Here is a 13,783-nt window from a genome sequence, read left to right on the forward strand (position 1 = left end):
AAATTGCTTCTGTTGTTGGATTGCTAAGAATGGTGGAACTAGTGTTGCAAAATGTCTCATAAAGAGGAGACCTCTCTCAGTCACCTAATTTTCTTTTCTTTTCTTTCTTTTTTTTTTTTTTAACTATTTTTTTTTTTTTTTTTTTTTTAAGGCATTTGATAAAATGCCTATAGTATCTTTTTTGTTGTTGTTTGCTTTTTTTTTGAGACAAAATCTCACCCTGTCACCAGGCTCCAGGCTGGAGTGCAGTAGCGCGATCTTGGCTCACTGCAACCTCCGCCTCTTGGGTTCAAGCAATTCTCCTGCCTCAGCCTCCCGAGTAGTTGGGACTACAGGCACACACCACCACGCCCAGCTAATTTTTTGTATTTTAGTGGAGACGGGGTTTCACCATGTTGGCCGGGATGGTCTCATGTCTTGACCTCGTAATCCAGTTGCCTCAGCCTCCCAAAGTGCTGGGATTACAGGCTTGAGCCACCGTGCCCGGCAGTCACCTGATTTTCTTAACTGGCATTCACTCTTCTATGGATACTAATTGCCACATAGCAAAAATAACTCATATTCTCCCCCCTACCCTTTGTTCCCAATTTGGTGCAATGCATTATTCAACCAAGGCAAGGAGATAAGTAGCACTACTAACATTGGCTTCTAAAGAATTCCTAGACTTAAAAAAAAAAAAACAAACTAGGCTGGGTGTGGTGGCTCCCACCTGTAATCCCAGCACTTTGGGAGGCCGAGGTGGGTAGATTACTATAGGTCAGGAATTCAAGACCAGCCTGGCCAACATGGTAAAGCCCCCTCTCTACTAAAAATACAAAAATTAGCCAGACGTGGTGGTGGGCGCCTGTAATCCCAGTTCCTCGGGAGGCTGAGTCAGGAGAATTGCTTGAACCCAGGAGGCAGAGGTTGCAGCGATCCGACGTTGTGCCACTGTTCTCTAGCCTGGGTGACAGAGTGAGACTCCATCTAAAAAAGAACAACAACAAAACAAAACAAAAAAACCCAATAACAACAATCATACCAGAAAACAAGAACTGAATACATTTCTGTGTCTTTTGAATGTTGGTTTAGCTTATAGTCCTCCAAACATAGGTATTCACAGAATAAGAGTTGAGCGGCCAAGCTGACCCAGCTAGCCCATGACAAAGCTCTGAGGAGATTTCTTTTTTAGCTACTTAACTTTGTCAAAATCTGGGGTTGTAAACTTTCCATTCTCAAAGGTATGAATATTCTACATGATGTCTCAAAACAAAAGCCCACAAAGTGGAGTTTCTAGGTGGTACGGGCCTCCGCCTTCAGGCACAGCATGATGGTAAGCCAGGCGGATGCCCAGTGCTCCCTGGCGTGCGTGTGACTCCGGGAAATGCCCAGTGATCTCTCCCTAGGTCATACCCACCCCAGCTGAAGCAGGCCCCTGGCTAACACTGCTCACTGTGCATTACCTGACCTTCGCCTCATCAACTAGGAGCAGGAACAAGAGAGGCAAGGGTCTGTGGAATATGCAAGATTGACAGGAAATGACGTCTAGTAGTTTTCTTAAAAAGTCTGAACACCAACATGTGCCACACAGTGGCCACCTCCAATGCAGTGTGGAAAAACAAAATTCTTGAAAAAAGGGGTTTATTGTCAATCAGCTTCAGGAAAAGCTGAATTATGGAGTTAAATCAGTGACTTTACTGAAGCCTTCTCAAAAGTTTTTAATAGTGGCCAGGCACAGTGGCTCATGCCTGTAATCCCAGCACTTTGGAAGGCCAAGGTGAGAGGATCACTTGAGGCTAGGAATTAAAGACTAGCCTGGACAACAAAACAAGACCCTGTCTTCTCTACCAAAAAAAAAAAAAAAAAAGAAAAAGAAAGTTTTTGACAGCTAATATGAGTTGTATGAAGCTTTACCCCAACTTAACTGAACTTGGGAGTCTGCTGTAAATTCTAGCATATCCCAACCCAAAGAACACATTTCCTCATTTGGGGACCCCTAGACTGGGGGTCTAGCGGAAAGATGATGGAAGTTGAAGTCAGGAGGGCTAGTTTCCAGGTCCTAGGTAATAGCTTTGAACCCACAGCGTCTGGGTAGATAAGCATTGCAACAACGGAAGCATAAACAAAGTCTAAAGTGCCTTCTAATGTGGCATAGTCATGAATGTTCCTAACAGTCCCCTTAGAATATCTTCCTGCCTACAAATTAAGAATAGACTGAGCTTGAGCAAAGCCCCCAGGACACTAATGGTTTCCTGATCTACAGCAGCTCCAGGAGGCCGTGGCTCTCAATACCATTTGCATTTCCTTTTTTGGCAGCAAATTATGTGAAATCTATAGCTCCTGCCTGGCCGTGTCCAATCCTGCCTGCTTCTCAAAAGGATGTGTCAGCAGGGAGGGGAACATCACACACTGGGGCCTGTTGTGGGGTGGGGGGCTAGGGGAGGGATAGCAGGAGGGTGAGGGGTTTGAGGAGGGATAGCATTGGAGAAATACCTAATGTAGATGACGGGGTGATGGATGGCACATGTATACCTATGCAACAAACCTGCACATTCTGCACATGTACCCCAGAACTTAAAGTATAATAAAAAATACATAAAAATAAAAAAGAGGATGTGTCAGGAGTCTCGGCTGGGCCAGGCACAGGGGTCTAGGCCTCACTCAAAAGCCTGTCAGGTTCTAGGAGGTGAGGCCAATGAATAGAAGCCCATTCTCCTTTACCACCTTCCTTTTCCACCTTCCTAGGCCAGAAGGCTCCATCTTTTAAATTTCTTTCGTGTTCCCTTGGTAATGCCAAGGAATTGCTATTTAAAATCCTTTAGAAATATACTAGTAAATATAAAAAAGAAGTCTCTCTGCCCCAGCCCATCTGGCGGCCCCCTGGTATAACTCTGCCTAATATAAACCTGCCTGAGATAGTCCATAAGCATAGTGCTCAGCTCCTGCCAGGCTCATTTCACAGCTGTTCTTCAGAACGGCTCAAAATCTCTCCATCAATTCCCTTGGAACCACAGAGCGAAGACAAGGTTGGTACCTGGCACTTGACTTATCTGAGAAAAATAAGGAAGCTATTATTATCCTTGGTCTTTGGACACAATCCTGATTTAACAGTAAATACTGATGTTTTGAAATCCATAGTGCCACCTCTGCAACTCAGGGGTACGCAACAAAGTCAGGGGATACAGATGACACAAACACAAGCATCTGCTTCCGTTTTATTAAAAAAACAAAACCAAATGAAATTTTGCCGTGAAATTTCCTGGAATTCACAATCCTCATTTTAAAACCTTTATAGTTGCAATATATATTTTTTAGCCAGTACGTAAGAACACGATTGCACTTATTTACACAATAGTCTCCTATATAACAAAAATAGCCATGTTGTAATGATTGAATGTTTCCAACTATCATTCTTGTTTCATCACTAGCCCATTATGAGACAAACTGATTATGCTCTCCAAGTACATAGAGAATAGAATAAAGCAAAATAAAAGGCTGTGTCTCCTAACAGAAGACAAATTCCTTTAAAGACAGCTTTTTTTTTTTTTTTTTTTTTTTTTTTTTTTGTATTTCAAGAGAGATATAAAGTGCTTTGAAAGGAGCAGGGTAGGTGCCTGAGGTGGGGAAGAAGGAAAGAAATTTATACAGAAAAAATTAAACAACTACACTGCCTTAACTAATCATCTAAATATGCACACAACTTTGTACAGAAGATGAGGTTGGGGTAAAATGGCTACATAATCCACTAGTACTTATTTCGGCAATTAAGAACTAACTAAAGTCCAAATTAAAGACTCCCCATGCAAATGTCATCAGGAGTGAGTTTTTGTGAGTTTGGGTCAGATGGCATATGAATCAAGGAAGCTCAGACACACAGTCTGAATATGGAGAGGACAGGCAATGCCAAGACGGGATGATCATCTGCGACCTGCAGACTAGCCAGAAAGACCTTGTGGGGAAGCTAACAGACTTTACTCCAACATCAATCATTTTACAACAGAAGCATTTTGTTGGAAGCATTTGTTTATAATAAAAGTAATTTGTGTTAGGATAGAAAAAAAAGCCATTGGAATTTCCTCTTGCTGGTAGGGAGGAAGATTGATTTAAAGATGGATTTCTGATGTCATGTCTGATTATTTATAATTATAGATTCATTATTTGCAGATTTTTTTTTTGTAGTGGGAAATGATGTGCTGTACAAAATAGTTAAAATAAGTTGTTTCTTTTTCACATTTTTACAACTGGCAATTGCTGGTTATGGTCTGCAGTCTACAAAACTGGGTGTCACATATGTTCTGCTTGAGAGGTTCCCCTAAAACCAGAATAATCATCCTCCCAGCTCATGAACATTTTAAAAAAAAATACCCATTTTTTTTCCAGAAAATGGATGGAATGTAACTTTTCACAAATACAAAATTACTTCATTTTCTAAATGTAAGGGATACCTGTCTATAAAAATAACAGTCCCTCCCCACTCCCACCCCTACATCTCTTTCTAATTATAAAATGGTAGAATCATCTCAGATTACTAATGTTAAAGCAGGAAGTAAATATATTATGTACATGTACAAAACACATCAGTATTTCACACCATTTACATTCATATGAAAGAAGTCCTTTTATTGATCTTCCTTTGAAATTTCACAAGAATAAAGTTGAGATAAGTTACAAAACAAGCAGCCCCTTGCTTATAACTGCACAAACATTCTTGCCAGAGGCATCTTCTTTGCAAACAGAGCAACATTATCCTCCAGCATTTTGCAGAAGGGCTGCCGCCACTGAGACGATCTGTGGGGTCTCCTTCAACCTTTTAGAGTTTGTGACATTGTTTCCTCATTTGATGAACATAGACCAAATTCTCAACTACCAAAGAAATTGTATGATGAAAGGCAAATAACTGGTTGTTGAATTCGTGACCCAAGTCAAATTAATTTGCTGAAAGAATAATTGCGATTATTCCAGCAGAGGGCACCCTGCTCCTTGCAATAACATCCTACGGAACAGTAAGTACCATTGATGCCAACACAAATTCAGACGGAAAAGTCCATGTATGTGTTAGTTCTTCAGCTGCTCTACTATACCCATTAGTACAGGCAACAGTTTGGTATCTTCTTCAAAAGAGCAGGATATACTATATTTATCTAGCTCTTATACATGAAAATTCTTTGGCTATTTAAAATCTTCACATTCTCAGAGAACAATATTCTGAGTTCGGTAAAGCGCTAGATTTGTTGGAAAGTTTTGAAGGAAAAGGGGACTAAACACTAGACTTTAAGGATGGTGTGGTACGAAGGCCACAATTCATTTTTTAGATTTCAGGATTTAGTAAGGTCAATCAGCATTCTGCAAGAGAAAACCCCATAAGGTTTAATGGTTTCATTCAACCATGCAACCCACCTTCACTTTCATTTATGAGAACATTAGGAGAAAATTCAACTAGTCAATGGAAGAAACATGTGTTCATTTGGACGGTGATCAGTCTTTGGTTTATACAGCACACATGGTCCCCACATTTTCCCTGCTTCTCCAAGCCTGTCACTTCACTAAGAGACCACAGATATTCTGCCAAGCAATGACTTCGGGTAATTCAGATTAAGCAACCTTTTCTAAAGATTTTTCTCCCTCACTGTATTTAGACATTGCAGACCTCTTAGGAGATGTGTATATTTTTGTCTTATCATTATCATCAGCAAATATTTATCAGGTGGGCATAGAGCAAATGGCTCTGTATAAGTGTAAACGTCAGTAGCAGCACAGGAAAGACCTTTGATCACTGAAATTCCTGAAAAAGCCACTTGATTATGAAGCACTCAAGGCAGTAAAGAGAGATGTGACTGACCTCAGCGGGTTCTTGTAGAACAAACAGGATTGCAATCAAATGGCTCGATATTAAGGGGCCAGCCATGTCTAGCATCTGGACTTGCTTTATTAGTTCTAGGATGATAATTTAGTGTCAATAAGAAGTGCAGAGTGGAAGAATGTGGCTATTGATCTGTGGGTCTTTAAAAATTAATGTTGCTATTACACGGGGTTCTGGGGTTGAGTGAGGACAAAAGGAGGGAAGAGGAAGAGCTAAGAGATGACGAGACACTCATATTAGCGTCTTAGAATTAGTTTATGCTCTTTAGGCAATCCCGACCTTCTTTGCAATCATGAGTATTTTAACTTATGAGTATTTAATTCCTTAAAAACATAACCCCCGCTCCCAACCCAGGTCAGCTCTAAACCTAGGGATGAACATTTATTTGGGGACAGCATGCACATTTTGTTAGGCACAGCCCTGCTTTGACCGGCTCCCTAAACAGAGTGACACTGCCATCCCATTGTAACTGCCAACATCAAATATACTCATCTATGCAATGTCTATGCAATGGCATGGATGCGGGATCTCGGTGGCCAAGAGCACTGCATGAAGAACCATGCATCCCCACCTTCGGAGGGTAGTCTCTCTGTGTCTCTTTGTCAGTGTTCAGGTTAGTGGCCCTCAGATCACTTATGATGATCAAGCTAAGATGTTAGGAAGCATGGGCGTCCCATCAGACGCAGTATACACGTTTTTCCAAGAAATTCTAACTTTGAGGAAGGTCAAAAATGCTGAGAATGGGAGAAAGCAGAAATAGCATTCTGGAATTGTTTCTTTGCCATTATTTGCCTAGAAAACATTTATGGCAAGGAAGCCTGAAAAAATGGAAATAGTTGTAAGATGGGTTGAGATACAACTGGTGATACGAGAAGTGAAAATGAAACTGACTCCATGAGGGAGGACATTGGTTTATGGTAAACTGGTATGTCTCATCAGAAGTGGATATAGACACTGCCATACAATGAAAAGAAGAAAAACACTAACGACAGTAACAATGGCAATCCTCACAATAAGAAGAACTCTGCGGGTATAGAACCTCCAGTTTTTTTGTCCTGAAGGTTATTTCAGAATTTCTTGCAAGAGAGAAAACATATTAGAAAAAAAAGGAGAGAGAAGATGGAAAAATAATTTATGTATGTGTATATAAAGAAAGGTATAGGCAGTCAGAGAAAAATGAATACAGACAGAAAAGGAAAAGAACTCTAAGTGAGAGAATATATAAAGGTGCTACTAGAAATTGCCTCAGTGGCCTTAGTACCAGAAAAGACTGGGCCCTGGCTTCACAGAGGGAGTGACTCCATATCCTAGATTTTTTGAAAAAGTTTTGATTCAAGGATTTTTTTTTAAAGTCAGGGTGATACATTCAATGGATAACTAAAGGTCATTTAATTTTTTATGCTCTGCAAAAATATCCATCTAAACAAAACTCATAAATAAGAAAGAACCCTAAGTTAGATCACTGGCATCAGTTTTCATTTTGAGAGTATGTAGCCTCAGGGATGTCAGGGCAGTAACTGAAAGTCAGTAACTGAAATAGCCACTGGGCATGGTGATTTTTGAAATGATCAAACCCAGATCTATGAATTTCCAGGATATTTCACCAGGATGAAGGAAATGTTAAAAACAAGAAAACAAAACAAATGAATGTTTTTGGACAGAGCTTTGCCTCCATGATTCTAATCATTACCATGTGATGTCAAAAATGGGTAGTACCTTTGCCACTTTTAATTTTCTACCTTCTCCAGACTGTACTTCTCCCTGCGTAGATGACCAGAGGTGACATTCCAGGGAATATCAAACCCTAGAGATTACATCAATGTTCAAAAGCTATATTCATAGTCAGGGCTCAGCTCTTCCGAAGGGACTAGCCACACAGGACAAAGCAATTCCTAAAGGTAACCCTACATTATTTCAAGAGAATGCAAATGCTCCTTTTCTTCCCCATAGTGTTGGGGTGGCAGGTGGATGCTGGCTTGGAGTAAAATGCTGGCTGATGGAGGTGGTCATAACTCACCAAGCAGAGGCTGGATGGTCACAGGCCCCCAAAGATTCTTTTTCAGTAAGGCCACATAAAGTCTTGCATTTGAAGTCAGTATGTAATTTCTCATTCTTTCCTCCCAAGTTCATGAGTTTTCACTACAGCTGTGGGATTAGGGGACACTGGGAAAGGACCTCTGTCAACCATGAAGAAGAAGAAGGCATTGAGGTAAAGTTGGGTAATTTCAGTCTGGAGTTCTCTTTGGCTCCTAAGTGCCACATATCAGTCTAAGGGTTTGCCATAGAAGTGAGGGGGTATAATTTTGTTTCAGCACCAAATCAGCATGGTTTGTGTGACTTTTAAATCACAACTGGTCAGAGAAGTAACAGATGGTCATGGACATCAATGATATGGTCAGAAAGCTCAAGCAGAAATTCTAAAAAGGGTTGCCTGAATCTTTATTCACTACAAAATAAATGGACCTCTGGGCCTCTCATTAGGCAACTTGGGTGGTATCCAGTTCTCCCTGGAGGTAATTAAGGTTTTAACCTTCTTTTCTTTTGTAAGGGCCAGGGGATATCGTTAAGAATACTGGAGGAACTCTAGACCCGCACTGTCCAATTGGCAGCCACTAGCCACACGTGACTATCCATATTGAGAGGTGCTGTGAGTATAAAAGACACAATGGATTTAGAGGTAAAGGAAAAAGCAGGTAAAACGTGTCATTAATTTACATTAGTGACATGTTAAAACAATATTAGGTTAAAGTACATAATTAAAATTATCTTTACCTGTTACTTTTTACACTTTAAAATGTAGCCAGTAGAAATTTTAAAATTATGTCTGTGACTTACATTATGTTTCTGCTGGACAGTGCTAATCTAGACTCTTGCTATAGAAAAATGCACATCTTAAAATACATACAGTTTACATTTGCTTCTAGAGGGTATATATACCCTCTGATACTCATCTTTAGACTACTGGGTCTCCAGGTCAGAGTCTCTTCTTTTGGGGAGACAAAGGAGGCTATGAGGAAGGACTGTTCCCCTTTCTTTTGAAAGGGAAACTTTCTGGTTAAGTTTTTTTTTTTCTTCTTAAACTATCAAAGCTACAGGAAAATCCTCCAGAAACAAACCTTTGGTAAGTCGTGAATGGCAAAGGCTCAGGGGTTTGCAGCAGGACCTCCTTGGGGTCAGATCCACAAGCCTTGGGTTGGCCTTTCGAACCCCTCATTGTCTATGAGGCATCCTGTAAGGGCAGCTGTGGCCAGGGCTTGCATATACAATTAATTCCTGATTCACCTGCTTCTTGGCAGGAAGAGAAAATACTCGTTAATCAGAGGACTTAACAATCCAAAGCGCATTTTCTCTCTGGGAATAGAATACAATTTTTATTTCTGTTGCTGTTGAATTATCCTTCTAATTCCATTGGACTAAAGTTAACACCAGTAATACTAAAATTTGTTTTGGGCAAAGCTTACTGAAGGAGGAGTCAGTCTATGCTGACTGTGAAAAATAAACACCTTTGAGGTCAAGTGAGAGCTAGGATTTGAAGGTATCCAGAGATCACAATCTCTGTGACTAACAGCAATTTTTAAACAAGGCAAAACAAACCAACTCCTAATTAGACTTAAAACGTCAATCATTTAGATTTTCATTCTCAGCAACATAGTTGTGCCAAGTCTCAAAGGCTATTATTACATGTTACATGTCAAGTAACTTTACCTCCTTAAACTATGAAGCCTGATTGCCACAAGTCATAGCTATCTGCAAAAATGGATCCCGCCTGTGAAAGGCTCATCAGTGGTCCTATAGCCAGAGGAGCTTGGGGACTCATGTTGTTAAACCCTTCACTTTATATGGAGAAGCCGGGTCTTAGTAAGCATGCGGTTCATCCAGGATTCGTGATTCAGAGCTCTCTTCATTCCTCCCTGCCTCTTTTCCTGCTCATGGTGGGTGGATTTCATTACAGGAAGCGTTGGACTCTTAGGGAGATGCAACCTTTCTGAAGGTAATAATCATTTTCTTTCCCTTACTGTCTACGTATAAACCATCAAATAGGAAATTGGTGAAGGTGGTGAAAAAAGAACAACTAGTGTTCTCCCTTGACCTTCACTCCATGTTTCAGCAGGCTGCAAGGATTTACAGCAGAACCAAACTCTTTTTGAATGAGTGTTAGTCTAATGAGGTGGAAAAGCCCCCATCAATACATAAAAACAACTCATTGAGAAAAGCTTTCTTTCCTAGTTAATCCAAGCCATGGCCTGGTCTTTGCCAGCTGCTAGAGATAAGGTGATCCGTCTGATTGTTCTGGGACGCTATCAAGGACTTTAGTCATTTCTGTATCTGGATAGTCTCAATGTATTACAAAATTGCCCACTGAAAAAATAGCACATTTCTGTCATAGTTACAAAAAATGAATAAAAACAGAAACAGTTTAAAAACACTGTTGGGTTTCAGTATTTACTTGATGCCTCTTTTCCTTTCCCTCTTACTTTGTCTAGTTCAGTCAGGATAAACTTGATCTAGCAAATTCTCATGCTGCGTACTTTTTGGTTCAAATGATACAGCAAATCACACTTCATTCCTCACTTGGTATTTGGACACACTCAGGGATCACTGGGAAGCAATCTGCTAGGGATTCACCTAAATCCTCCCATATGGTCTGGTGAGATTCCACAGTAGTATGTTGAAATTAAGGTAAAAGCTGGGTGCTACTGCAGCCCCCGCTGTGTTTGCCACTGGACTTCAACATGATTGGCTTTTCTCTAGAGCCTCCATCTTTTACAGAACACACTGACAGAAGTAAGAAAAAAACTGTTCTAGCCCAGGGGAAACCAATGCAATGGGCATTTTGTTTTCAATGGGAAGAATATGCAGTATCTGGTTTTAAAACCAGCCTTACAACCACCAAAGACTGGATGCCTTGGAGGTCCGGGACCTCTGAGTTCAGAATTTCAGCCAAAGACTGTAAAACCCAGATGAATGGAACAGCTTCCCTGGAGCCCCTCTCATGTCATGTGGGCCCTTAATCAAGCCCAGCCAGTGGAAGCCAGTGTGATGTGGCTTAAAATAACCAGCAGTGGCCTCAGCAGATTTAGAGCTTAATGTTGGGGTCTCTGGCAGCTGGGATTTTTAAAGGCCCACTTAGAAGAACTTACATTCTTAATGAAAGCAGGCCTTAGTCCACTTCAGGATGCTGAGGCACTTCTCAAAGCCATGCACACTTCATGCTGAGAGGTCAAGACCATATATCTCAGAGATGGAATACAAACTGATCATAGCAGGAACTGGTGCCTCTAAACAGAAATCTATACAAAAGCTGGAGTGAATCAAAGGAAAAACAAAGGAATAGATGGAAAGTAAACTACAAATAATCTTTAAAAAGAAATTGCCAAAGAAATCAAACAACATGCCAAAAACAAGAATGGTAAGACATGGAAAGGATTGAAACTAAGAAATCCTAAAGGTATCCTTTCAGTCTCTGTTTTAGGAGCTTCTGAAGTGTATGTCTACATGGACATGGGAGTGGAAATCAGCTTTCAAATTCCCAGCTGCCAAGGCCACAGACTGCTGTACAGATGGAGAAACTGTATCCTGATTGACAAGACTTTGGATATTGCTTTTCGTCAGCATTCTTGAACGGAGCACCCCGGAGTTGCCAAGGTGATCTGGAGGTGTGTGTGTGCCTGGTCCAAGTCTTGGAGCACTCCTCCCTTCCTTTCCCTTGGGTCCTACTATCTCTTTTCTTCTGGTTTTGTCATTTCAAGATTTCACCTCTTCACAGTCCTGGTCAGTGGAAAGTTCTACATCAGACAGTCCAACCTCCATTGCCATGATCAAGGAGATGTCAGAATCGCTGCTTACAGCTGGCTCTTGCTCACCTGGGAGAAGAAAGCAAAGTTCACAGTGAACACTGAGCTATGTCTTTGCATGCTGGTTATTTCAGTACAATTGCCTATAATAATATTCTTTTTAAAGGCCAAGAGAAGGTATTAGAAAAATTGGGTATTCTGTAAAAACTCTAGTTAAGGCCTTATCTCACATGGGTCAAAACGTTAAATACAAACAAAAGAAACTAGAAGCATAAAATATGTCATCTAAGGATATGTCTAAGTAGGAAAATATATAAGTAGGGCAAGAAAGTCTATGTAGAAAAGTAATCAGGCAATTAACAGAAGAAAAGATTGTTACATATGCCTAACATTTAAAAATGTTAAACACATGTAAAACATTTTTAAATGTTAGGCATATGTAACAATCTTTTCTTCTGTTAATCAATCAAAAGGCATATAAAACTCAGGAATTTGCGAAAAAATTTCACAAAAGTTTTTATTCTTAACATATAGAAAGCTTTTAAATCAATAAGAAAAACAGTTCAATAGAAAAATGGACAATACAAATGGACATTTGTATTGGTCATTTATGTTAATGGTAACCTTTGTCCATTATATACAATGGTAACATTAATGGTAACCTTTGTCTAATACAAATGACTGATAAATATAAGGTAAAAATAAGACATCCTTTTTTTGGTCTATGTAATCTTTACTCTTAAAAAAAGATAATAGGCTATGTATGGTGGCTCATGCCTGTAATCCTAGCACTTTGGGAGGCCAAGGTGGGCGGATCACCTGAGGTAAGGAGTTTGAGACCAGCCTGGCCAACATGGTGAAACCCCATCTTTAAAAAAAAAAAAAAAAAAGATAATAAAGGCCATGCATGGTGGCTCATGCCTATAGTCCCAGCGCTTTGGGAGGCCAAGGCGGGCGGATCATGAGGTCAGGAGATTGAGACCATCTTGGCCAACATGGTGAAACCCCGTCTCTACAAAAAAATTAGCTGCATGTGGTGGTGCATGCCTGTAGTCCCAGGAGGCTGAGGCAGGAGAATGGCTTGAACCCAGGAGGCAGAGATTGCGGTGAGCCAAGATCATGCCACTGCACTCCAGATTGGTGACAGAGTGAGACTCTGTTTTTTAAAAAAAGATAATAATATTACAGTTAAGGATACACTGAGGTAGGTAGGTACATTGATACATTGCATATAGAACTGTAAAATTTTCACCCAGTAATTTCATTTCAAGGATGTATTATAGAGAAATAATTTGAGATGCAAAACTATTCAATTAAGCATTATTTACAGTAGCAAAACATTGCAAGTAACTTAAAAGTCCAGCAATAGAGACTATTTGAATACACTGTATTACTTCTAAAGGACAATCTTGTTATAACCATTAAAATGACGTTTTCAAAGAATTTGTATTTACATGAGAAAATGTTTGCAGTATACTGTTAAGTGAAAACAGAAATATTTAAAGCTTTGTATGCAATGGGGGTCAACAGAGAAAGTTAACTGGAAGCAAAGAAACCAAAAATGCTAACAAGAATCATCTCTAGTGTTGGGATTTATATTCATTTTCTTTTAACATTTTTTTCCAGTTCTCTCAAATACTCTGCAATAAACATACATCACTTACTCATTAAATATATATCTACTGTGTCCCTACTGCACACTAAGGATTATGCTTAGAGGCTATGGATATCGGTGGCAGCAATACAGTCCCTATCCTCAAGCAGCTTATTGTCTGGTGGGCAGGTTGACCATTCACTGGGCAATTACAACAGAATGAGATAAGCACCAGGCTGGAAGATGTACCAGGTATTATAGGGGTAGGTAAGAGGGCTATGTAACCATATACTGGGTGCAATGTCTAAACGGAATCCTAAAGGATAATCAGTGTTATAGCCAGATGAATAAGAAGAAATAATCCTTTAAGCAATAGCATGTACAGATGGCTGGAGGTGATAGGGAGCTGTGGGCAGGCAGATATCAGAAGGTTTTTAATTTGACTGGAATGCAGAGTCAAGCTAGGGGATATGGATAGAGGAGGCCAGAGAGCTGAGCTGCATAAAGGCAGCTTTAAACCCAAAAGGTCTTGTATTTTCTCTTAATTTGCAGAAA

The 13,783-nt window shown here is 40.1% G+C and overlaps 1 protein-coding gene across 1 annotated transcript in view; it reads right to left on the minus strand.

Annotated features, from left to right (window-relative positions):
* Positions 1-3,182: 3,182 nt before the first annotated feature.
* The window catches only part of RNF150 (ring finger protein 150), a 284,476-nt gene continuing 273,875 nt past the window's right edge, over positions 3,183-13,783 (minus strand). Inside the window, exon 7 of the mRNA XM_017534347.2 lies at positions 3,183-11,703. Within this exon, the coding sequence (XP_017389836.1) occupies positions 11,585-11,703 (119 nt within the window). The 3' untranslated portion in view covers positions 3,183-11,584. The remainder of the gene's footprint in view (positions 11,704-13,783) is intronic.

Source organism: Cebus imitator, unplaced genomic scaffold (assembly GCF_001604975.1).
Source record: "Cebus imitator isolate Cc_AM_T3 unplaced genomic scaffold, Cebus_imitator-1.0 Scaffold4, whole genome shotgun sequence".
In the NCBI taxonomy this organism is placed as follows: Eukaryota; Metazoa; Chordata; class Mammalia; order Primates; family Cebidae; genus Cebus; species Cebus imitator.